The sequence below is a fragment of the Onychostoma macrolepis genome, chromosome 07 (assembly GCF_012432095.1).
Source record: "Onychostoma macrolepis isolate SWU-2019 chromosome 07, ASM1243209v1, whole genome shotgun sequence".
Taxonomy (NCBI): domain Eukaryota; kingdom Metazoa; phylum Chordata; class Actinopteri; order Cypriniformes; family Cyprinidae; genus Onychostoma; species Onychostoma macrolepis.
In genome coordinates this window covers 36996755-37021709 of record NC_081161.1, presented here as the reverse complement: position 1 = coordinate 37021709, position 24955 = coordinate 36996755, and the positions used below count along the sequence as shown (strand labels likewise).

At 42.6% G+C, this 24955-nt stretch overlaps 1 protein-coding gene across 3 annotated transcripts in view; it reads left to right on the top strand.

Moving 5' to 3' along the window:
- The window catches only part of si:ch73-335l21.1 (insulin receptor substrate 1-B), a 49446-nt gene that overhangs the window by 8038 nt on the left and 16453 nt on the right, over window positions 1-24955 (top strand). For 2 of the 3 annotated variants that reach the window (XM_058780373.1, XM_058780372.1), the window contains exon 2: window positions 12067-15444. In XM_058780373.1, the coding sequence (XP_058636356.1) occupies window positions 12067-15444 (3378 nt within the window). The remainder of the gene's footprint in view (window positions 1-12066; window positions 15445-24955) is intronic. The other variant, XM_058780374.1, reaches the window with a different exon arrangement.

Sequence of the window (24955 nt, the reverse complement as noted above, 5' to 3'; positions counted from 1 at the left end):
ATATATGTAATATATAATTATATATTTATGATGTGTAAATGTGTGAAGGAATGGTTTACCCAAAAATAAAGATTTGATGAAAATGTACTTACCCTCAGGCCATCCAGGACATAGATGAATTTGTTTCTTACATCACTTGCTCACCAATGGATCCTCTGCAGTGAATGGGTGCCGTCAGAAAAGAGTTCAAACAGATAAAAACATCACAGTAATCCACATGACTCCAGTCTGGTTAACATCTTGTAAAGTAAATATCTGTGTGTTTGTAAAAAACAAATTCATTATTAAGATGTTTTTAATTTCAAACCGTTGCTTCTGACTAAAATCCTCTATTTACAATATTGCTTTCTCCAGTAAAAAGTCGTCTTGTCTGAATCACGAGAGAAATATGCACAGATCAAGCACCATTTACAAACAAAAACAGTTGTAAACAAATATTGGACATCACACGGCGTTAACTGATGAACTGGAGTCGTGTGGATTACTTGTGGATTATTCTGATGTTTTTTATCAGCTGTTTGGACTCTCATTCTGACGGCACCCATTTACTGCAGAGGATCTGTTGATGAATAAGTGATGTAAAGCTATATTTCTCCAAATCTGTTCTGTTAAAGAAACACATCTACTATACATCTTGGATGGCTTGAGGGGTGAGTACATGTTCAGCGAATATTTTATTTTTGGGTGAACTATTCCCTTAATATTTACACTATGTTTACAAGTAATTGCTTACAATTTGAACCTTGTGTGGAGAATGTGTATTTGCAACAGAACCGCATAGCATTGTCTATTTAGTGGAATTTGTGTTCAAAATTTCTGACTGTCTTTGCAGTCGACATGCTCTTGTAAAGCTATTAAGGCTAACACTGTAAAATTGATGTTGTTGCATGCTGCTCTGCTTTGTGACCCATTGAATAAACTGATTAATGTAAAACTGGCAAATGATAAACAAAATACGTATGTAATTACTGGTTGGAATAGATGTTTTAGCTCTGTTTAGTACTTTTTATAAATGGTAAATAGTTTTGCATGAAGTTACTAGTATTCCCTTTGGTGACAGTTGCGTAATATTGGTAGAACAAAATGTTCTCAAGAGTTGAGCCACCATCTCACCATCGACACCCAAGGAACTAAAATATTTTGTGATTTGTGTCAAATTGTAAGTAAGAGTTGTCTGCATATATTAAAACCACAACAGCTGCTTGAACTTACACACTTAAGCTTATTTGAGTTAGTTTGCATTTATATACGTATCTTTAGTATCTTAAAGTGTTTCACAACCAAAACTGTAACTTAGATGTCACCTTGAAATTCTTTAGAGTTTATGTGCGAGTACTTCTGTTTGCTGAGGGAAAAGGCAGTAGGGGGAGACTTGAGACAGACAGGGACACTTGGCTGTGAGCGGCTCTCATACACACAGCTGTTTCTGCACTCTGCTGCATTCTGCTTATCTTTCAAAGCACCAAGAGGGAGAAAGATCAGGACTGAACTTTGGCCCTAAAAAGAGCAATTAGCCCTTATTTTAAAACCCTTATGTGCTCACATGCACACAAATCTCAGTTTAATTGCTCTTTTGTTGAAGCAATTGTTCATGTTACTGGCTGTCACACCTGTTTTAAGCAGTTAGCTGTTAAAAAGTAAAAATGAGTGAATCCTTTTATTTGCATAGCATAAAGTATTCAAGTTGATGCAGTCATAATAATACATTTCACTTGACTAAAACCACTTCATAAAGACTTTTAGTTTACGTGTTTATTACTCGGATTTTACGTCAACGTGTTTATTTATTTACAGACAGCTGCGATTTGTGCTGCATCTACACTTCAAAACAACGCTTATGTAACAGTGCCTGTTCCCCTCAAATCCCCCGATCTCCCCCCATCCCATCCCTCTGCTGGTGTAAGGTAACACGCATACCGCCAGCGCGGCTATGCTGTCCTCCTCCTCCAAAACGCTGAGTATGATGACAGCAGACTTAAGCTCAGATGGAGCCACAACATTGGATCAAATGTGGTTTATGGTTCCAAACGAATCAAGATTAGAGGTTTTTTTTTTACTAATAACATATGATTAGATCTGGATGTGGCCTCTAGCTGATTTTAAGGTCATTTTGTTGGTTTGGTTTGTGCCATACACTGTGTCACAGCTGCAGTGACCTTGCCAGTCTTCACCGCATTGTTATTTGTGACCTACTTTCCTAGCATTTGTGTGTGTGCTGAACAATTATCAGTGTGTCAGTATCCATTCGGCCTGTTTGTCTATATCTAGACAAATGAAAGAAGATAGGTAATGTTTATTAAGCAAGAAAGGACCTTACAGCCCCAATAAACATAAACTATAACAGGCACGATAGTGTGTCTTTTTATATGTGTTAGTGATTCAAATTACTGCACACTATATACAGTGTGTGTGTGTGTATATATATATATATATATATATATATATATATATATATATAGTGCGCTGCATATATTTATATGTTTGTGTGTATACACTACCATTCAAAAATTTGGGTTCATAGTTAATGAGAATTGGACCTTAAAATAAAGTTTGACCAAACATCTTAACGCCTACAAACTTTGGAATGGTTATTTGTGTATGTGTGTGTGCATGTGTGTATGTGAGAAATACTGCCGTAGCAGGAGAGATAGACCAGGACAGGAGGATAATTAATCTGATCATATTTAATGGGCGTATTTAATCTGATCTAGAGCTAAGGTAGATGACCATCATGCAAAATCAGGGAAACCAAGGGCAGTGCAATTAGATTAAAATGAAGAAAGAATATTTGTCTTCCTTTGTGTAAGAGCAAGGGTGAGTGTGTGTGAGGTTTGCAGGTGCTCTGAATATTTAGCTACTGTAAGCTTTGTTGGTCTGTTTGACCATCGTTACGTGTTTATAAAAATTTCCATCCCAAATTCTCGAATGGAAAAAGCAGTGTTTTCAAAGCATTGTGTTTATACTCCTTATAAGCTCAACCTACAAATAACTTATAGTTATCTCTGCGTATTAAGCCGAATTAAAGGGAAGCATTTTAACATTTAAGATCGTCCCGGGTTACTTGACCGTAGCCCTGTTCCCCGAAAAAGCGGGAACGAGATGCTGCGCTGAAAGCGCTATGGGAGAACATTCTTTGTTCGACCGGTTGTGAAGCACGTGTGTCAAACACGCCAAGAATTGGCCTAAATAACCTCGGTTGGTGACGTCATGATCACATGCACCTGCGAGGTTATAAATAGACGTGACACGGAAACATCCTCAGGTTATACCTTTGTCTGAAAGGACGTCCAGGCACGACTACAGTGCGGCATTGAGGCGCAGCATCTCGTTCCCGCTTTTTCGGGGAACAGGGCTACAGTCAAGTAACCCGGGACGTTCCCCTATCAAAAGCTACTCTCGATGCTGCGCTGAAAGCGCTATGGGAACGAGAATACCCACGCCGCCGCACTGGAAGTGTCTGGACCCCCAACGTTGTGTAGTGTGTGCGCACAAACATGAAAGAGGTCTCAGACACGACTCTGGGATGTCGACTCAAGGACATGCGAGCCCGGAGTAACATGAACATCCAAACTATAGAATCTAACAAATGTGTGCGGAGAGGACCAACCTGCCGCATCACAAACGTGCTGCAAGGGGACACCTCTTGCCAAAGCCATTGAAGATGCAATCCCCCTGGTTGAATGGGCCCTTACACCTAGAGGCGAAGCTTGACCACGCGCCTCATAGGCTAGGGCAATAGCATCCCTCACCCAATGTGACATAGTCTGTCGAGTGGCAGCCGCCCCCCGGTTGCGGCCTCCAAAACATACGAAAAGCTGCTCCGACTTACGCCACTGGCTAGTGCGGTGGACGTAAATCTGGAGAGCACGTACTGGACACAGTAAGTGAAGTTTCTCCTGCTCCGGTGTCGTGAACGGTGGAGGGCAGAAGGCTTCGAGAACGACGGATTTATGGTCGAGAATGGAACCTTCGGAAGATAACTAGGGTGAGGATGCAAAATAGCTTTGACCAGCCCAGGGGCAAAATCTAGGCAGGATGACGAGACTGACAGAGCCTGCAAATCCCCAATTCTCTTCAGAGAAGTAATAGCTGTTAGAAAAACCATCTTTAGGGTCAGAAGCCTGACAGGCGCTGACTCTAGTGGTTCGAAGGGTGTCCACTAAGCCCTCAAGCACTATAGCTAGGTCCCATGAAGGAACTGTCGCCTAGCGGGCGGCCTCAACCGCTTAGCTCCTCGAATGAAGCGGGCAACTAGAGGGTGTTTCCCCAACGAAACCCCATCAATCAGAGCATGGCAAGCCGAGATGGCGGCCACGTAAGTTCTGAGAGTATTAGGACATGTTCCTGAGGACAGTTTCTCTTGCAGAAACTCCAGTACTGAAACAATCTGGCAGTGAGCTGGGTCTGCATGGTGTGTCGTACACCAACTTTCGAAACGCGCCATTTACTGGCATAAGTTCTTCTAGTGGAGGGAGCCCTAGCGCTCAGAATAGTCTCTATTACATCGGCTGGAAGGCCAGCATGTCTCAGTTGGTCCCCCTCAGGGGCCAGACATGAAGGTTCCAGAGCTCGGGCCGGGGATGAAATATTGTCCCCTGTGCCTGAGAGAGAAGGTCCCTCCTCACCGGAATCGCCAACGGCGAGCCGTCGAGGAGAGATATTAGATCTGAGAACCATATCCTGGTCGGCCAACGGGGCGCTATCAGTAAGAGGCGAGACCCCTCTTGACGGACCTTGGCCAGGACTCCTGGGAGCAGAGCGACCGGGGGAAATGCGTAAAGACGCAGTCTGGGCCACACGTGGGCCATCGCGTCCAGACCCAGGGGAGCTGGATGAGTCAGAGAGAAGTAGAGGGGACATTGTGCTGTCTCCTGTGAAGCAAAGAGGTCCACCTCTGCTTCGTAAAATCTTTCCCAGATTTGACTGACTACTTCGGGGTGGAGTTTCCATTCCCCATGTATCACAGCTTGTCTGGACAGCAAGTCTGCTCCCACATTCATATGTCCGGGGATGTAAATCGCCCTGAGGGACAGGAACTTGTCCTGTGCCCAAAGCAGAACCTGGTGCGCTAGCTCGTTCAAGCGCGCGACCGCAGTCCACCCTGACGATTTATGTAAGAGACTACCGCCGTGTTGTCCACCCGCACTAGGACATGGTAGCCTCTTAACTGCTGGAGGAAGTATTTCAGGGCCAGAAATACAGCCTTCATTTCGAGGCAATTGATGTGCCATTCGAGAAGATGACCTCTCCAGATCCCTTGGGCTGGACGGCCATCTAAGACCGCTCCCCAGCCCGTGAGGGATGCGTCTGTCGTTAGCATCTTGCGGCGACAGCACGGACCTAGAGTGGGACCCAAAGTCAGAAACCGGGTCTGAACCACATAGAAAGGGCACGAAGCCCTGGCGCGTAACCCTTATTTGCCTCTGGGGATTGGCCCTTGGATGAAATCCCTGGCTCTGAGCCACAACTGAAACGATCTCATGTGCAGGAGACCCAAGGGTATCACCGTGGATGCAGCTGCCATGAGACCTAGAACCCTCTGAAGGTAATGAACAGTAATCTTTTGGCCTAGCTTGATGTTCTTTAGGGCGTTTAGAATGGATTCGACGTGCAGGAGACAGCTGTGCCCGCATCGTGATCGAATCCCATACGACCCCCAAATACGTTGTCCTCTGAGCAGGAGAGAACGCTTTTCTTGGCGTTGAGTCTCAACCCCAGAGATTCGAGATGAGCTGGGGCGACATCCCGATGTCGAAGCGCTAGCTCCTGAGACTGAGCCAGAATCAGCCAGTCGTCTATGTAGTTTAAAATGCGGATGCCCTGGAGTCGTAGAGGAGCCAGAGCTGCATCCATGCATTTGGTGTAAGTGCGGGGTGACAAGGCTAGGCCGAACGGAAGAACCCGATACTGGTAGGCTTCGCCCCAGCGAACCTCAGGAACTTCCTGTGTTGTGGCAATATTTCTATATGAAAATAAGCGTCCTTTAGATCGATAGTCACAAACCAATCCTCTGATTGGATGTGAGAAACAATCATCTTGCATGTTCTGAGGTAGCGGTTCAACCCGCGAAGATCTAAAATCGGACGCAACCCCCCATCTTTCTTGGGAACAAGAAAATACCGGCTGTAATAGCCTGACTGTCTGTCTGGCAGGGGAACACGTTCTATGGCCCCTTTGTCCAGCAGAGTTTGCAACTCCTGTGTCAACAATGCGCTCGTTCGGTTTCACGGAAGTGGAGACCACGCCGTTGAAACGCGGAGGACGATATGTAAACTGAACCCTGTAGCCTCTCTCTACAGTCCTTTCTACCCACGGAGAGATATTTGGCAGTAGCTTCCACGCTGCCAGCTTCTCTGAAAGGGGCACTAGTTTTGACACTTCGCTTTGATGGGGGGATGTTAGATGTCTGGCATCCTGAAACGTGGCAGGAGGAAACCGAACACCTAACATTTCGCTGGAGACCGCTGGTCCCCGAAATGCCAGTGGCGGCGGAGATTGTACAGCGGCTCCCTGAGGGTGCCAGGAAGGAGCCTCTATTCTCTGTTGGAATTGTACGCGCCCCTCCCTGGGGGGACACACCCCCACGGTCCTGGGCGCACCAGCCTCAGGACTTCTTTTTGGCGGAGATGATGCTCCGCAGGTCCGGTCTCTTCGAGGCAGATTGAGAAGTGCGGCGAGCCGCTCCCCAGTCTCTACGAGGGGGCGCACGACTCGCCACACTCTCCTTCTGGGCTTCTCGCCTCAGAAGAACCGGACCTGGAGCACGGCGGGGGAGGAACCTCACAAACGCTTCTTCGTAGCGCTTCGCCTCCCGAAACCTAGTGGCGACCGTGTTGACAGCCTCGCCAAATAGGCCGGAAGGCGAGACGGGGGCATCAAGAAGGAAAGATCGATCCCTCTCCTTGATGCCCGTGAGGTTAAGCCACAGATGTCTCTCCGTGGAAACCATGGCAGCCATAGAACGGCCGATGGCACGGGCCGTCTGCTTGGTCGCACGGAGAGACAGATCTGTGGCCCGGCGAAGCTCTGAAAACGCCTCCTCATCGATGGTGCCGCCTGTGCTCAAGTCTTTGAGCAGGTCAGCCTGGTACGCCTGCAGAACCGCCATGGTGTGCAGGGCAGCACCAGCCTGACCCGCTGCCTGAAAAGCTTTCCCCACCAGCGAGGATGTCATTCTACAAGGCTTGGTGGGGAGCATAGGCTTTTCAGGAGGATGAAGTCCCAGGAGAGATAGCCCGCATAGCGTCTCTTCCACCTGGGGCATCATGCTGTAGCCCGTGCCTTTGCATCCACGATAGTCGAATAAATCGACGTCGATGGCACGAAGACACGGGACGAATAGGGCTTACTCCATGACCGAACTAGCTCATCATGGAGATCGCCAAAGAAGGGGAGAGACCGTCGCTGAGGCCCCTCCCCCCGACCACCTGACAGAAACCTGTCATCTAATTTTGAGCGCTTGGGGGTCTCGTGCTCCTGTGGCCAGTCTAGTTGTAAACGATCGACTGCTCGAGTTACCACCTCGAGTAACTCCTCATACGCCTTATCATCGCGAGAGGAGCGCTCTGAGGTGGCACTCTCCATCTCCACAGAAGCATGAGATGAAGAATCCTCGGCCCGTTCAGAAGAAGCGCCGAAGCGCGCTTCAGAAGCGGACGCGAGGACCTCGTGATCCGGCGAGAGAAAGGGGCGGACCCGTCTCACGCGCCTCAGCCAGATCAACACGCGACCCCCAGTATTTTCCCGAGGGAGCGGCGGCTCGCTCGTCTTTGAACCGCGAAGCACTTTGATAGGCAGAACATCGCAGTGCTCGCATTCTCCCTCGAGCCCGAGGGCAGCGTGCTCTTCCCCCAAACACTCAAAACAGAATCTGTGAGGATCGTCCTCCGAGATGAGCCTCTGACACGGAGGCACGCATCTCTTAACAGACTCTGCCATCTTACTAATATATATATCTTATATTATATATCCTTTTTTTTTTTTTTTTTTTTTTTCTTTCTCTCTCTCTCACAACACACGCACACACACAATGCGGTCCTTGAAGACAAAGAAACCTGAGGATGTTTCCGTGTCACGTCTATTTATAACCTCGCAGGTGCATGTGATCATGACGTCACCAACCGAGGTTATTTAGGCCAATTCTTGGAGTGTTTGACACACGTGCTTCACAACCGGTCGAACAAAGAATGTTCTCCCATAGCGCTTTCAGCGCAGCATCGAGAGTAGCTTTTGATAGGGGAACAGCTTTACCTGATATAAAGATGCATTAAACATAATAGCTATTTTTGGTCCTCCCATAAACACATGGTGACACAACTGTGTCTTTCTTCTCATGAAAGCTTTAGTAAAATGCTGATTTATGTATGAGCCTGCTGCCATGTTTTTTGAAGACATCACGCTACTGTTTATCAAGGCCTTCGTAATTGTAGATGTTCTGTGAAATGCTGTTCTCATGAGATCAGCGCCAGTTGCTGCCTAGAATGATGTGTGCATTCCCACCTATTCTGGCTCAGGATGCACAGTTGCTCGAAGTAGCTTGTTAAAATGTTGATCGTGTTCAGATGTGATTTATTTATCACAATATCAAAGAGAGGGATTTGATCGGAACGGAACGTCATGTTCAAGAGATCAAAGGTACGTGGACCACAGCCAGCCTCAAGTGGTGGGTGCTTGTGCAAAATCTGAAGCAAGTGCTGATTATGAACACTAAGCATGCTGTTAAAGGAGTCTTTGAAAGAATAAGGGGTGACTGTTTAGCATGGTCTTATGTCAAGAAAAAGCCATGCATTGAAGAAGAGACCCAAGACATATCTAGTAATATCATAAAGACTTGCAGGTGAGCTCTTTTGATCTCGTCCAACATGTAACCATCTAGCAATCACCCACAACAATGTAGAATCCATCCAGAAATGACTGGACACTCAGAACAGAGTTTTTCAGAAGTAAAAAATCTCTCCATTTCAGTTACTATTAGCCTCTTCGTTGCTCTCATTTTCTTGCTTTTTAAAAATGTAGACTGGACGTGCCTACGTCTGAAAACATTGACCAAGAGAGTAGAACCGGCAAAGAGAGAACCTTGTATGGATAGTCATTAAAAAGTCATGTGCGGCTTTGTCTATGACTCATCTAATGCAGGCTACCAGCCTCACTTAAGTTCACACAAGCATCCAGGGGGGCCCACATCACATAAAATCACACACACACACACACACACACACACACACACACACACACACACACACAGTGGGGCAAACCACCTTTGAATGAAGCTGCTCATTCTTCAGTTTAAGTGAAAGAGCAGAAAAAAGAATACACGCAATTTTGTGACCACAACAGAAATATTCTGGAAAGGGTAAAGGATATGTCGGTCAGACAGCAGAGGAGGGTGTCCCTTCTTCCGCATGCTTGGTGTGTTTTTTGTGCATATGGTTGTAATTCTCTCATTTGTGTTGGAAGCATTGTGATGCTCAGATTCACAGCAAGAGACTGGGTACAATGATGTGTTTTTGTGAGTGTGTATTTCCAAGCAATATGTACACATACTCAAGAACTCACGCATTTTCTAACATGCTCTTATTTGCTAGGACACTAACAATCTGACTATATTTAGTGTCATAAACACATAAATATGAATTATATAGCATTGGTAGAGTATTTTAAATAATATAGTAACGAGAAGTTCATCTCGCTCCATTATTTCCAGATGATAGTGGGGTGTTGATACAGTTGGTACAATTATCCAAACTACTGGGAAGCAAATTTTATGCAAAGACTAGAGAGTAATGATTTCGGCAAGCAGGTTTTGGGGGGCAAGCTGCGGCAGATTAGGAAAAGCCTTCGAATTTGAAACAGATTTAAAGAACGAGTTCGTTCAGGATTATGAGCATCTTGTGTGTTTTCACAGAACTGTTGGTTGTAGGACTTTGCCAGCTCTAGTACTAATAGAGAGTGAGAGAAAGAGAGCCTTTACTAACAGTGAACACCTCGTCAATCTGTCGACTGATTTGCACTCTGTAACTTTTTGTTATTAACCAGGTGCTTCATGCCTTACCTTTCAGAGAACAAACAAAGGAATTGTTGAAAGCTCATGTGGGTGAACATAGCCTGCAGAGAGGAGAGTTGATGAATTGAAGATGGCATGCTTTCTCAGTAGGAAAAATCGAGAAGTAACCAAGCTAATGGCCTCAATGTCAAGGTTTTTCTAAAGAAAATCAATGGGACTGGAGAAAGTTTGGCACTGCCAACCACATTGTTCTCATAATTTTTCAACCCATGACTATGCATCTGTATCTTTGTTGAAAACCATCAAAGGCTTGTATGATAGAATGTTTCCTTATCTTAAATCTTTATGACCGTTCATCACAATAGAGAGGCCCTGTCTCTGACTTGCCTACGGCATCATATGAAGTATGCAAGCTGTTTTAAATATTTGCAGGTGCTTTATTCAAAATGCTAAGGGTGGTGTTTGGGGGCAGAAGGGTTCTGTGGGGCGTTTCTCTGGCTGTTTGCAGATTTGGAATGTATATTTGGCAAGCTTGTTGGTGTGGCCAACATGCAGTATAAGTAAGCGCTTATTCCAGAATAAGCGCTTACTAATCTAAGCACTTACTTAAAAAGCATATTTTGCAGCTCATAATTCTTTATGTGTGTATGCAGGACACAAATTGTTATTTATTTATTTTTTTTTACTCTATGGGAGACATTGCACATACTGCAATATTGACTGTTGTCAATCATAGCGCATCTCATGTGAGTATCAAGTGTTCATTTGCAGTTTATTAGTAATAGCCTATTGACTTGAGTCTTTATCAGTGACCTTCGTCCTCCTTGTTTGCACTTTATCTAACAAACCACTTCTAGTTTTAAAATATGAAGCTCTCTGCTTACATTTCTAGAATTAAGTGTATATATTTGCTAAATTGTGTTTTGGTTACATTCACATTCTCATTGGTGTTACATGATGCATAACATGACTTACAAAAAGATTGTTAGTTATTTGTAGATTATTTATACCTTATGAATTTTTTATTTAAAGCTGCACTCCGTAACTTTTTTTGGGTTAAAAATGATCCAAAATCAATATTTGAGAAAGTACATAACCAGCCAGTGTTACGAGTAGACAATTTGAGTGGTACGGGTAGGTTTTCACGGGAAATTCGAGCATGGCACTGCGTCACGTCGGTAAACATAAAGAAGTTGTCCTGGCTACTTGGCTATTGCACGTGAGGATCCTGCGGGTGGCAGATCGTTTAGCCTTTTCTCACAGCAGCTAGAATAATTAAACGTATCATTTTAGATATCAATCAGCGGATTGTAATCCAGAAAGGATTATGTGTTTATGAAACACATGTGAATGAAATTAAATTATATTCCAGTTTTAAATGTGCTTCTGATTGCAGATAGCCTGGGATTACACAAGATTTGTATTTGAAAGAAAACCAGTTCGAAGGGAGCATAATTTGCTTTTTGGGTTAGAAGAATTTTTACAGAAATTGTACAGAAATTGAAATCTACACGTTAATACACACTATACTCGTAGTCACGCAATGCTGATGTTGATAACATTAATAATTTGAGAATAAAGTATACCAATAATAATAATTTGCACTGTTAGATGTGATATGAGCTAACCGATTATTGTAATGCTTTTTTCCGCAGTTGGGCAGAACAAACGTGGCAGACTTGTTACTTACTTGTTCAGATGGCAATATACGGTGAAAATTCTTATTTGGGTCATATATTCCAAGACGTAGGCTAGAATCTGTGATTGCGAAGTACAGTATCCACACCGGTGTGGTGACTGACTGCCACACGTTCACCTCAAAACATTAGATTCATACGCGCTGGATCCATGCCAGAGTACAGACCACGCACAGAAGATAATTCCGCAAGTAACTGCAATTACAGGTTTTCAAACAGAGATGGCGACAAAGAGGCAAAACTTACAAACTGCAGCTTTAAATATCTTTATTAAGATATGCTTACTTTCAGTTTATAATATGGGTTGCTATATTTACCTTGTGGAGTAAGGTTATACTGACATGTTTGTTTTCTTTCTCTCTGTAGGTAAAGCACTCTGTGACAGTGCGAATGGGGGAGATTATGGAGTACCAACCCCTGGTCCTGCCTTCAAGGAAGTCTGGCAAGTAAAAGTTTGGCCTAAAGGTCTGGGCCAAGCCAAGAACCTTGTTGGCATCTACCGGCTCTGCCTGACTGAAAAAACAGTCAACTTTGTCAAGCTGAACTCTGATGCAGCCGCTGTCGTGCTCCAGCTTATGAATGTGAGGCGTTGTGGTCATTCTGAAAACTTCTTCTTCGTGGAGGTGGGTCGCTCTGCAGTAACTGGACCTGGAGAGTTTTGGATGCAGGTGGAAGATTCTGTAGTAGCACAGAATATGCATGAGACTCTGCTGGAAGCCATGAAGGCCCTGAGTGAGGAGTTTCGCCAACGTAGCAAGTCTCAGTCAGCCGCTGCTGGAGCGGGAGGTGGCACCACTGCATCAAATCCTATTAGCGTTCCCTCTCGACGACATCACCCCAATCCTCCACCCAGTCAGGTTGGATTCACAAGACGCCCACGTACCGAACCACCAGGGACTACTGGAGGCTGTAATAGCACTTCTCCAACCTCTCGCCACAGCTTTCCCCGAACACGAACGTCCAGTGATGGTGGAAAAGTTGATGATGGTGGTGGTGCAACAGCTGGAGGGATTGCATCATGCTCAAGTCCCACGACTAATGGGTCATGTTCCAATACCCCAATACTGAGATCAACATCTGTTCGTGCTTCAACCCCAGTCAAAGCACAACATGCGCTAATGAGATCCACCTCAACCCCTGCTCCTTCAGCTGCACCAAGCCTGCCTTCTGGCTCAGTACATGGATCTGAGTTTTGTGCAGTAGGAACTGGGACAAGCAGCAGTGGTGTGGGTGGTAATGGTAACATGTACAGTCGAATACCTCTCCGACAGCCCTCTGTCTCTGGTTCTCTTAGCGACTACGGTTCCTCAGATGAATACGGCTCCAGCCCTGGAGAGCACTCTCTGCTAACCCCAACAATGCAGGCAGGGTCTGCAGGCAGCTCAGGTGGGCATTCTGTTGGGGATGAAGCAAACAACTACATCCTAATGAGTCAGAGAGGATCATCCAAACCTCAGCCTGGCCAAAATGCATTGCCACAAACCAGGAGAGTTCTGAGGCGCTCCTCTAGCAGAGAATGTGAAGCGGAGCGCAGGATAATGAGCAAGCGGGCTTCCCTGCCACCCATGGCCTTGGAGAGACTTGCACCACACCGTCGAGCTGGGGAGGAAGCTGTTGAAGAGGACGACTATGCAATTATGACTCACACCACCAGCCGAGAATCCTTTGGATCAAGGCAGGATTCTGGAGCATCAGCAAGCGCAACAGGATACTTGGAGGTAGCTGCAGAGCTTAAAGGTGATGCTGGTAGCAGTGAAACGGGTGTCCCTGATGTCATTGGAGGAGCCAATGGAGCAGTGGATAATGGCTACATGTCCATGTTGCCAGGAGTTACAGCTCCCCCAGTATCCCTTTCTCATTCCCTCACAGTAACAGTTTCAGATCCAGACTCAAAGTCTGCTGATGACTACATGGCCATGACACCCAATAATAGCATTTCACCCCCAAGGCAGATCCGTCCACCACCTTCTGGCACAGATGGCTACATGATGATGTCTCCCAATAGTAGCTGTTCACCAGACCAACGAGGGGTCCCTACTGCCTGGGTTGGCAGCAGCAGTGCTGACAGCCGAACTGGCAGCGACTACATGAATATGTCACCTATCAGCGCCCGCTCTGCCAATAGTACCCCGCCACCAGCTGAGCCCCACAATCCATCTGACCAGCATTCCCAGCAGCCTCCACCTAAGATGGTATATTCTTACTATTCTCTACCCCGCTCCTACAAACACAATAGTTCAACACGCTTTGAGGAAGGGCCAGGAAGAGGGAGGCATTTGGTTAATGGTGGTCGAGGTCTGGGTGGAGGTAGGGGGCTTGGTAATAGCAAGTCCAAGCATCAGGAACCCCCCGTTGGCCGACATCTGTCCCTTTCATCGTCCTCCTACTCCTCCAGTTCTGCTAGCAGCGAGAGCCTAGGTGAAGGTGAAGAAAAGGCTGTCAGAGTGGCAGGAGGAGCAGCAGCAAATACTCCTGCAAAAGATGCTGAGCAAGGACCCTTGCAGCAAAGGCAAGGGTCTGTAAGGGTAAAGCAAGGACATCCAGGTCAGAGGGTCAGGCCTATTAGCCTATTTGTGGATGTCTCTAAAGCAAACACTTTACCCAGAGTCCGTGAGACACCCCTTCCTCCTGAGCCTAAAAGCCCTGGGGAGTATGTCAGTATTGAGTTCAAGGGTGAGAGGAACCTGAATGCAGGAGGTACTGGAACCAGAGTATTTCGGCACGATGCTTCTCTTCCACCCAGTACCCACCGCAACTTACCCAGGCCTACCTCTTGTGTCGCTGGGTTCTTGCCTTTCTCGCATAGCTCCTTCACCCCCATCTCTCCATCAACTGCCTCTGAGTATGTCAATATGGAGCTAGGAGTTTCCCCATCCCCCTCGCCTATCTCCCTCACGTCACTTGGATTTCCCCCATTCCCCACTCCTCCTGTCACGCCTGCAGCAGCCCCTAAAGCTCATGATGAGCACAGATCGGCAGTTCTAAATGATGATGATGCAGAGAGTGAAATGGGACGCAGAAAAAGCAGGCAGGTGTCAGAGCCACAGCCAGGAGACTCACCCACAGTATGTGGTGACTACACAAAGATGGCTTTTAGCCTGAACTCAGGCAGCACGTTAAGTTCTACATCACCAAAAGCCTCTTTGCCAGACCAGCCCGAGTTAGTAGTTCCAGCCTTGGGTTTGGGACTAGGACTAGACTTTCCACTTGCCAAAGTCCCAAACCCAGATCACGGGGCTAAAGTAATCCGAGCAGATCCTCAAGGTCGTCGACGTCACTGCTCTGAAACGTTCCAAGCTCCTTCCTCGCTTCTTTCTTGTTCTGCAACATCATCTTCTTCTGCATTCCCTGATCACACCCAAGTGGCCCGTCGACTTGGTTTTGAGGGTATGCTTTGGGGTAACAGTGGCTCAGCAGACATCTCATCTCAGTACGTCAATCCTGGACTACCCAGTGTATCTGTTTCACAGACATCCTCCATGGAACAGGGCCTCAATTACATAGACTTGGACCTAGCTAACAAGGAAAGCTCCCACACTGCCATAGATGGACAAGCAGCTGTCCACACACCTGTCGCCCGTATCTTTTCCTCTGTGCTGGGCGGAGGAGCAGCAGGGGGTTCTGTAGGAACTGGAGGTTCAGGCGGTAGTGCTTCAAACCTCAACATGTACGCTAGCATTGACTTCTATAAGTCAGAGGAGCTGCGGACACACCAAGGTAGCAGCAGCAGCAAAGAAGGTACAGGTAAGATCAGCTTGAATTTCAAAATGAGTTTAGTCTAAAAAGTATGAAATCCCGAATCTCACATACAGTCTAAAGTTTATTCATATCTTCAGCAAACTGAACAGATTTGTCATACAATTGAGTGCATAAGTTTACATGCTCCTTTTACCTCCTTAGTTTATAAATCACTTGCAGAAGAAATAGCAATCTTATTTTTTATTTAGTACTGCTCTTCAGAATATTTCATAGCAAATTTCCCACAAGACGAACAAAACAAAATAATAACATTTACACAATCTTCCTGTTTAAAAGTTCACACTTCTTTGGTTTTAACTATAATTTTGACAAAACATACAGTCATTGATCATTGCAAAAGCTGAACTGTTAAGATGTATATCTTGAATGCAGTGTAAGTTACTGTGGAGAAAGGCATCTTCCAAATGCATAAAATGTAAATGTACACACCACAATAGAAACCAAAGGGATTTAAACTTTTCAAAAGGATAATTTGTGCAAAATCAGTTGTTATATTCTCTTGTGGAACATTAATATAAATTACGTGAAATAGCTTGAACACTGAGGTCTGTAATCAATAAAAAAATTATTTTTTATGATCCGTCTTATTTTTAATAAATGAAAAACATCTTGCAGATTCTGAAAGGAGTATGCAAACTTGTATGCGCAACTGTGATATATTAACACACCATTAACACATCTATTAGAGTGACAGAATCACGTGTCTGATTTCCTGTGTGGCTGTATTTATAGTACTGTTTTTATCTCAGCTTTAATTCCACTTTAGTCAATAACAGGTCGTGATGATACACTGGAAACAGAGTACAGCCTGTTCCATAACAAAACTTTATGAGGCCATGGTTCACTTTTGTTCTTTATTCATATCCACCTGGTGCCTCTAGATACAGGAGCCACCTGTCTCCCAGGCATTACAATGCCAACAATACTGATCAGAGAGCCACGGAAAGTTCCCTTTCGCAAATCTCATAACCATTGGTTTTGTCTGCCGCCTCTGTCATTCCCTGGGCTCCTAAATTTGATTTACCATTTTAAATGTATTTTAGAAATTTCCAGTGTTTATCTTTGAGCTGAAACATTAAAGTGTCCTCGATAGTTATGTATATAGAAGGGTTTCAATGACAGGGTATATGGCTAAATACAGTCTTTTCATTCTGTTTGAGTAACCGTCTTTTTGAGTTCGTTCTGTGTGCTTAAAATGCACGTATGGGTTTGTGGCTAGATTGGGGTTTGCCATTCAGTGACGGGATGTTTGCATAAATTGTCTTTTTGTACAAATAGTGACAGAGCAAGCTAACCGCATATGTCTGAAGCTCCGTGTTCAGTTTAATTTATGCACGAAAACAGTGACTCTTGTGGAATAAGAGAAAGCTTTCAATGGTTGTTTGTAGAAATCTCTGATCTGACTATCTCTCTTTTATTTTCTTGCTAAAACGCCCCGGATTTGGTGCCTGATCTTAAATCAAATGATAAGATTATCACAGAATGTAAAGTTGGATTGAAAACTAGAGAAAGATACTGGCTTGTTTTTGCAGCAGTGAGTGAGTCTTTTGCAGTAAGTGGACAGCATGGCATCGGCGCTGGGGGGGAATGCAGCGAGCTGGCTGTGAATGTTGAGAAGGGGCCAACGTTGCACTGGTCCAATGTGGTCACAACCGCAGCCCCCCCTTTTCTGCATGTAATAAATGATCCTTTTGTTCGTGGCTTTCCTCCCTGGCTGCCGTGTGTGTGTTTGTGTGTCTGTGCCCTTGCGTGTGTGTTTCAGCTCCAGTAGGCTTGAACTCATCGCTCCCTTGCTCAGTTTTTTTTCCCTTGCGTTTTAATAAAACGTTTCTGTCCGAGTAGAGCAAGAGAGCACAGACAAAAATAGATTTTTGGGAGAGAATGTAGAATGGGAAGTCCCCCCCCTTCAATCTGAGAAAGGATTAAAGCAATTGAGAGGAGGAGGGAGAGATAGTACAAGGGTGAGAAAGAGATGGCACAATGGGAGTGAAAGAGAGAAAGTGAGAGACAGACAGACAGTGTGCGAATGTCAGATGGTGAAAAGATGGAAAGAAAGTCAGAAGCTCAGAGTTGGATCGGGTTTTCATGTTTGGTGGGAGTTGAGGAAATCGTACGAACATTTCAGGGTTCATTTGTTTGGGTTTCAGTGCTTTTGGGGGGAACAACAATGAAAGCAGTTTCCCTGGCTGGACTCCAGATTGGGTCTCACTGGCCACATCCAAACTCCCACTAACAGTCAAGGGAAAGAAAATAGAGAATGAGATGAATTAGAGGTTGTGATATGGAAAGAAAGTGGTGGGAGAGAAAGTTGAGGGTGAAAGGAATGGCAGCAGAATGCCTAGAACTATAATATCTCTGGCTTAGTATGGTATAAGGAAGAGTCTTTTTCTTGTATGCGCATGAGAGGAAACGTAACCTCCTATCAGCAAGACAGCCGCTTAATATATGTAGCTTAAAGTCTCTCAAACACACACCTACATGCCTGTACACACAGAGACTGTTTGAAGTTCTGGCAGGACTCCGTTTCTTGCTGTGTGGTAGTGCCACGTGTATCTTAGTCTGCCGTAGAGAGCAGTGGATTTAGACCAGCGCAGAAACTGGCACCGAGGGAGGTGAATTCCTCTACTGTGCCAGTGTGTTAACAAGAGAGAGTGAGAAAGATCATTCATCCATATCATAACCACAAGACAACATTTACCTAAATGGGTGAATTGAAGCTGAGGTAATTTTTGAATCTCTTAATCCCACACACAAATACTCATAACCACATAATACAACACAGAGGCACTTCAGCAGTTTTGTAACGGTCCCCTACACTGATATTGTTGGGTAATAATGGCTTTTTTTTTTACTACTCATGGGGGTTTTGCTTAACTGGATCATAGTTTATATTTTCACCACAGTCTGCACTCATTTGCACACGTTTGGACACACATCCATTTATTCAAAGAATGTCATCCGTTGTGCACTCATGCGCCCTAAAACCTATGCATACTTGTAAATGCTACTCTTGGACTTAATTTATGCTTTTGCATTGACAGTGTGTGCACACCAAACCACATCTGGCTACGCTGATTTTGAGAGGCCCGAATATTTAAAGCAGTTTTATGAGTTCAGTACAAGTTATATCAACATCTACTGTGGTGTAATGTTGATTAACACAAACTATTTTCAACCTGTCCCTCATTATTTATTTATTTATTCATGCAATGCAAAAAAGGTGAGATGCTTAAAGTGGCAGTAAGGAGAGCAATTTGCAAATGTTAAAGTACTCACCTTTTAAAGTGTAACCACAAAATGTAAACAGTACATGTTAACATGATGTTTTTATTGTGAAGAAAAAAATTCTTTGTGAAGTTATTTCCAACACACAACAACTCCCAATATTGTTTTCATGACATAATTCCTAAAATCCTAAAACAACTTTACAGCCCAAAAAATTATACTATCCTCATTCTAACAGAAGAATTGGGACCCTGGACCACAAAACCAGTCATGAGTAGCACAGGTATATTTGAAACAATAGCCAATAATACATTGTATGGGTCAAAATTATCGATTTTTCTTTTATGCCAAAAATCATTAGGTTATTAAGTAAAGATCATGTACCATGAAGACATTTTGTAAATTTCCTACCGTAAATATATCAAAACTTAATTTTTGATTAGTAATATGCCTTGCTAGAACTTCATTTGGACAAATTTAAAGGCGATTTTCTCAATATTTAGATTTTTTTTGCACCCTCAGATTCCAGATTTTTAAATAGTTGTATCTCAGCCAAATATTGTCCTATCCGAACAAACTTTCATATGATGTATAAATCTCAATTTCAAAACATTTACCCGTATGACTGGTTTTGTGGTCTTGGTTCACAATTAATGTAAGTGCATTTATAAAATTATAAGCTTTACATTTCTACTTTAAATCATTTTAAATTGTCAATGTTCACATCCATATACCTAACTGTAACTTTTCTTTTTTGGATTTGTCAGAAACAGTTGTACTGATTCATATTTACGTGGAAACCGTGATATTTTCAGTAGCAGTGTATATATATAAAAAAGTCTTATGTAACATTTTAAAAATCTTGTATGGTCATTTTAAATCAGATTAATGCATCCTTGCTGAATACAAGTGTTAATTTATTAAAAAAAAAAAAAATTGTACTGGTCCCACACTTTTGAAGAATAGTGTATATATTTTCAGCAAAATGCCACTAACGCTGTCAATTAATCTTAACTTCTGTTGAACCCAGAATATTCCTTTAAATAACCTGTAATCCCACTTTCACAAACACTGATTCTTAACACTACACACCAGACACTGATCCAGAAATATGCCTATGTTTTTCTCCTCTCAGTTCTGCATTGGAAACTGTCAGTGATACTTCAGCTAAATGTATAAATCCATGGAATGGCCAAACACAGCTGTGTTTTTGAATCTTACAACTGACTCACGCAATTCTTACCAGTATGTTTATCACTGTCAACATTTTCCAAGTTTATTTATAGCATCCCTTACAGATGAACTGTGTACCTACATATCTGATAATATCATCTATAATGATTAGTTTATTATTACTGATAGCTGTCATAAAATTGTGTCGGTAAAGACTGAGTCAGAACTCCAGAAGCCTAGTAGTCCTGAAGGACCAAATCTGGTTGTAGCTGGTTTGATAGCGGTCAGCCAGAAAGCGAACGCGAGAGATGGAAAGTGTGGGTATACATGAGAGAAAGAGCGATGGAAAGAAAGATACAGCGAGAGACGGAGAGAGATTAAAGTTGACAGTAGGTAATCTGTGGTTAGTTATGCACGTCCACGGGGCGGAGTAACATATGGTCCCATAGGAATCCATGTCCCAACAAACCCTGAGCTGGAGAGTGGACAGGCAATACGCCAGTTGAACACGCAGTTCCTAGTGAATAATCCGAATAAGATTATATGCTACTCAGACAGCTGTAAATGTGTCTGCACTGCTTTAACGCAAAAGCTGTCACGCTTTGGAAAGAATAATTTTTTATTATCTTTCATTATATATTGTATGACTGTGATTTAATTGAAGTCTGTGAGGTGCCCTAGGTTTATAGTTAGTCTGATTAATTTTAGCTAAAACGTACTATATTTTGTAGCTATAGTTGTTAAGTAGCACTGGTCCAGGAGGGCAGAAAGTAGGACGGGCTTGGTAAGGTAATATTGGACGTCCTTGTAGAACAGATGTAGCTGAGAGAGACGAACAAAGGTGTCTGTTTCTGCAGAAAAGTCCACACCTGGGCTCTATAGCTGCTCCTTTCCTCAGGACTGTTCTGATATCAGTGCCTATAGCCTGAGAAAATATGGGTTAGTTGTTCATTTGAATACTTTGAATAGCAAAGTGAATGAGAATTTGAGTGTTGATGTAAGCTGTAGAATTGCTCGGGTAACAGCTTTTAGAAGGTGCTGAGTATTTTTTATGTTAAAAAAAATATTTTTCCAGTCCTGGTTTTATTTGCTGGGACAACCATAAATAAGTCACTTGTTGTTAGGCTCCTCTACAAAGTGTAAACATTGTGGCTCTATGGTGTGATCAAAACATAGAGTATGTCTGGAATAGAGCACTACTTTATGGCATATGGCGTAGTATTGTATAGTCTACTATTTAAAAAAAATAGCATGTGAAACAACACATTCTAAAAAAGAAAGAAAGAAAGAAAGAAAGAAAATATGCTACATTGTCCTTGTCCAGCAAGTTGCATCCAGTTGTCTCGGAAGTAAATGCACTTATTTTAATTTTGTGGCGAAAAAAGGATTGTTCACCCAAAAATGAAAATTTTGTCATCATTTACTCACCCTCATGTTGTTCCAAACCTGTATGACATTCTTTCATCTGTGTAACTCAAAAGTAGATGTTATACAGGTGTTAGGGACTGACAGCCTCAGTCACCATTCACTCTCATCTTTTTTTGATACAGTAAAAACAAATGATTTTTGCTGTCATTCTGCCTTATGTTTTTTTTTTTTTTTTCGTGTTCAGAAGAAAAGAAAGTAATAGAGGTGAGGGTAGGTAAATGATGAAGACAGAACTTTATTTTATTTAAAAAAATTTTATCCCTGTTTTCAAAACCTTTTTGATTCGACACTACCATCCAGTTGTTGTTTTTTTTTGTTTTGTTTGTTTTTTACCAGATGTCGGTAACAACCCAAGTAATCCAAAGAATATGGCAGCAGATTTTTATCAAAAATGTCTTGGTACATTTTTCCATTCATCCTTCCTTCAACTAAATTAATTTTGCCAGTGCTACACCATGATGTTTTGGGGTGATGTGCAGTGCCATTTGACCTCCAAACATGGTGTGTATTATGGCATCCAAAGAGTAATTTTTTTTATCTCATCTGACCAGACTATATTCTGCCAGTATTTCTCAGGCTTGTCTAAATGTTGTGCACTTTAAACGAGCTTCAACATGCTTTTTCTTTAGCTATAGAGCCTTGCGTGGTGAGCGTGCATACAGGCCACAGCGGTTGAGTGCATTACTTATTGTTTTCTTTGAAACAATTATACATGCTAATTCCAGGTCTTTCTGAAGCTCTCCACAAGTGATCCTCGGCTCTTGGACAACTCTTCTGATAATTAATTTTACTCCTCTGTCAGAAATCTTGCGAGCAGCGCCTGGTCGTGGCTGGTTTATGGTGAAATGATGTTCTTTCAACTTCCGGATTATGGCCCCAACAGTGCTCACTGGAACATTCAGAAGTATAGAAATCCTTCTGTAACCAATGCCATCAGTATGTTTTGCAACAATAATGTTGCAAAGGTCTTGAGAAAGCTCTTTGCTTTTACCCATCATGAAATGTATCTTGTGTGACATGTTGGTCATGAAACACCTTTCACACCTAGGCCATCATTTGGGACTGAACCAACTAATATTAATTTCCACCGACTAGTGGCAGGATTGCTTTCTAATTTCTGATAAATTTGAGCTGGTGTCTTGGCTTTCCATGCCTTTTTGCACCTCCCTTTCTTCATGTGTTCAATACTTTTTCCCTGTGTCATTTCACTTTATTACACAGAACTTAATTTCTGAACTTATTTGTATGTATGGATTACTTGGGTTGTTACCGATATCTGGTGAAAATTTCATGTCAACAGCACCTTTAGAAATATATTTACTGAGAAAAATGGTGACGTGTTCAATACTTATTTTACCCGCTGTATACTGTATATTATATGTATATCTTATGCTTATCAAGGCTGCATTTATTTGATATATACATATATATATATATATATATATATATATATATGCAGCCTTGGTGAGCGTAAGACACTATATTCAAAACCCTTATGTATTTGTAATTTGTTTACTACTACTACATAAATGACAAACTTAACATTTAAATACTGAATTAGGTGTTTGTGCATGTGAGTGAAGTGAAAGGGCTCAGCAATCCTAATTTAAAAGACCAAAGCTTCAAATCTCCTTACAGTCCAGGTAACTGTGTGTGTGTGCATGTGTGTGCGCCCAAGTGTGTGTTTCTGTATATCTGGTGGCTGCTTGTCCAGCTCTATGAATGGAGCTGTTATGTTTGGGTTTTAGTGATTAGAGACTGAGCGCTCTGACGAAGGTTTCGGATTTAAGATCTGTTGACGTGCCTTACAAAACCTACAACGCTATCCTTCATCAGTCTATAGACCATCACACAGGTGTGTGTGTAATATCCTTGGCCGTTTCCTGCAAATAACATTTTAATATATTAAACGCTAACCCACTTTTGCACACGTGCATAACATACTTTTGCTCACACACACACACACACACATATACATATATATATATATATATATATCAGGTTCACTTTATTTGTCCCCATAGGTAGACTAGGTTTGCAATGTTATGAGTTCTCACATCTTTCACATTTTACAGACACCACAGACATTAAACAACGTATATGCAACTACATTTCATCTTTTTTCATCAAACAAACAGAGAATATGAATAGCTCGACACAACTCATAAAGGTTCTTAAAGTAATAGGGGGTCCACGAAATAATTATTTCCAGACTGTAAAGTCACTTTTTTTTATCATGATAGATAAGCCTACTGTGATTTATTCCAAAGTGAGTTATATGATGCATTTAACGTCAAATAATCTAAATGAAGTGTACGCTGTGGTTCATGTTTGTGGCATGCGCCAGAAAGATACTCAAGGAGACCAAGACGCCCTAAAGCAGTGCATTCCGTTGTTCTCTTTATTTTTCAAAGGCATGACATTTTGTAGTTATTTTGAAAGTAAAGTTACACAATTAAAAATATACATTTTACCATACGACTATAAATGACAGAGTATTAAGTTATTTCCAAAAGAATCCAAAAAATCCAGGTTTTTAGAAAAAATCCAAGTGAACATCAATCAGTACTCAATATTAATTTAAACTGCATATTTAAACTGCTTTAAATATGACTGCTGCTTATTTCCTGTGCACTTCAATCCTGGTCTGCACTTGACTGTAGTCGCGTCTGTCTGCTTATTGAGTTTATTTAACCCATCGCAAGTTATTGGAACTGTGTGAACTAGAGTGACTACTCACCTTAATGTTGTTCTAAAGGCTTATTTCTTAATTAACACAAAAAATGTCCTGCTCACACTTGCCAATTTAATGGCAGAAAATGGTGACTTTTTTTATTTTATTTTTTTTAAACGGATGCATATCTGTCGTAAAATAATCCTATGCATCTCATGGCATATATTCCAAGCATTCTGAAGGAATACTGTGGGTTTGGTGAGAAACAAACCAAAATGGCAAGTTATTATATTTTATGATAATTTTGCGTTGCAGTCCTGTGTGCGAGTGCACAGCAGCTCATGCTGCACACAAGTGCATATCCTTTTGAGATATCAATTTCAATCAAATAATTAATAAAACACAAGACTACATTATAAAACTTTAACTGTAGGCTATTTAATATCTGTTGTTCTCCGGTTGTCAGACAGAATGACAGGTCTTGCATGAATATTATAGGCCTATACATACCCAAGCCAATTCTTTCCTTTTTGTCTTAGTGTTTAAAATATTCATTTTGAAATGAATGAATGAATGAATTAAACAAAGAAACAAACAGACTTACTGGGTGAGCAGGGTAGGCTATGACAGCTGTCATATCATACCCTGCCATGCCCAGCTGATGCAAAGAATTAAATTGATATCTTTTTAGCTGCAATAAATGCGTTAAGAATCTGTACAACTGCAGCAGCGGAGGACTATTATTCTGCTGCGTGATACTGCGGAAGAACTGATGGTCCCAAGGTATTTGTAAGATTGCACAGATTCTATTTACTTTTAATAGATGTAACTTCATGTGGGTGGGCTTGTTTCCTGAAATAAATAATCATGTATTTTGTCTTAGATAAGTTTAATTGGACTCCTCACACCACTTTATAATGTCATCAATAATCTCATTGCCCTGAAGCTCACTAACAATAACAGTGTCATCTGCATACTTTACCAAAAAAAAAAAAA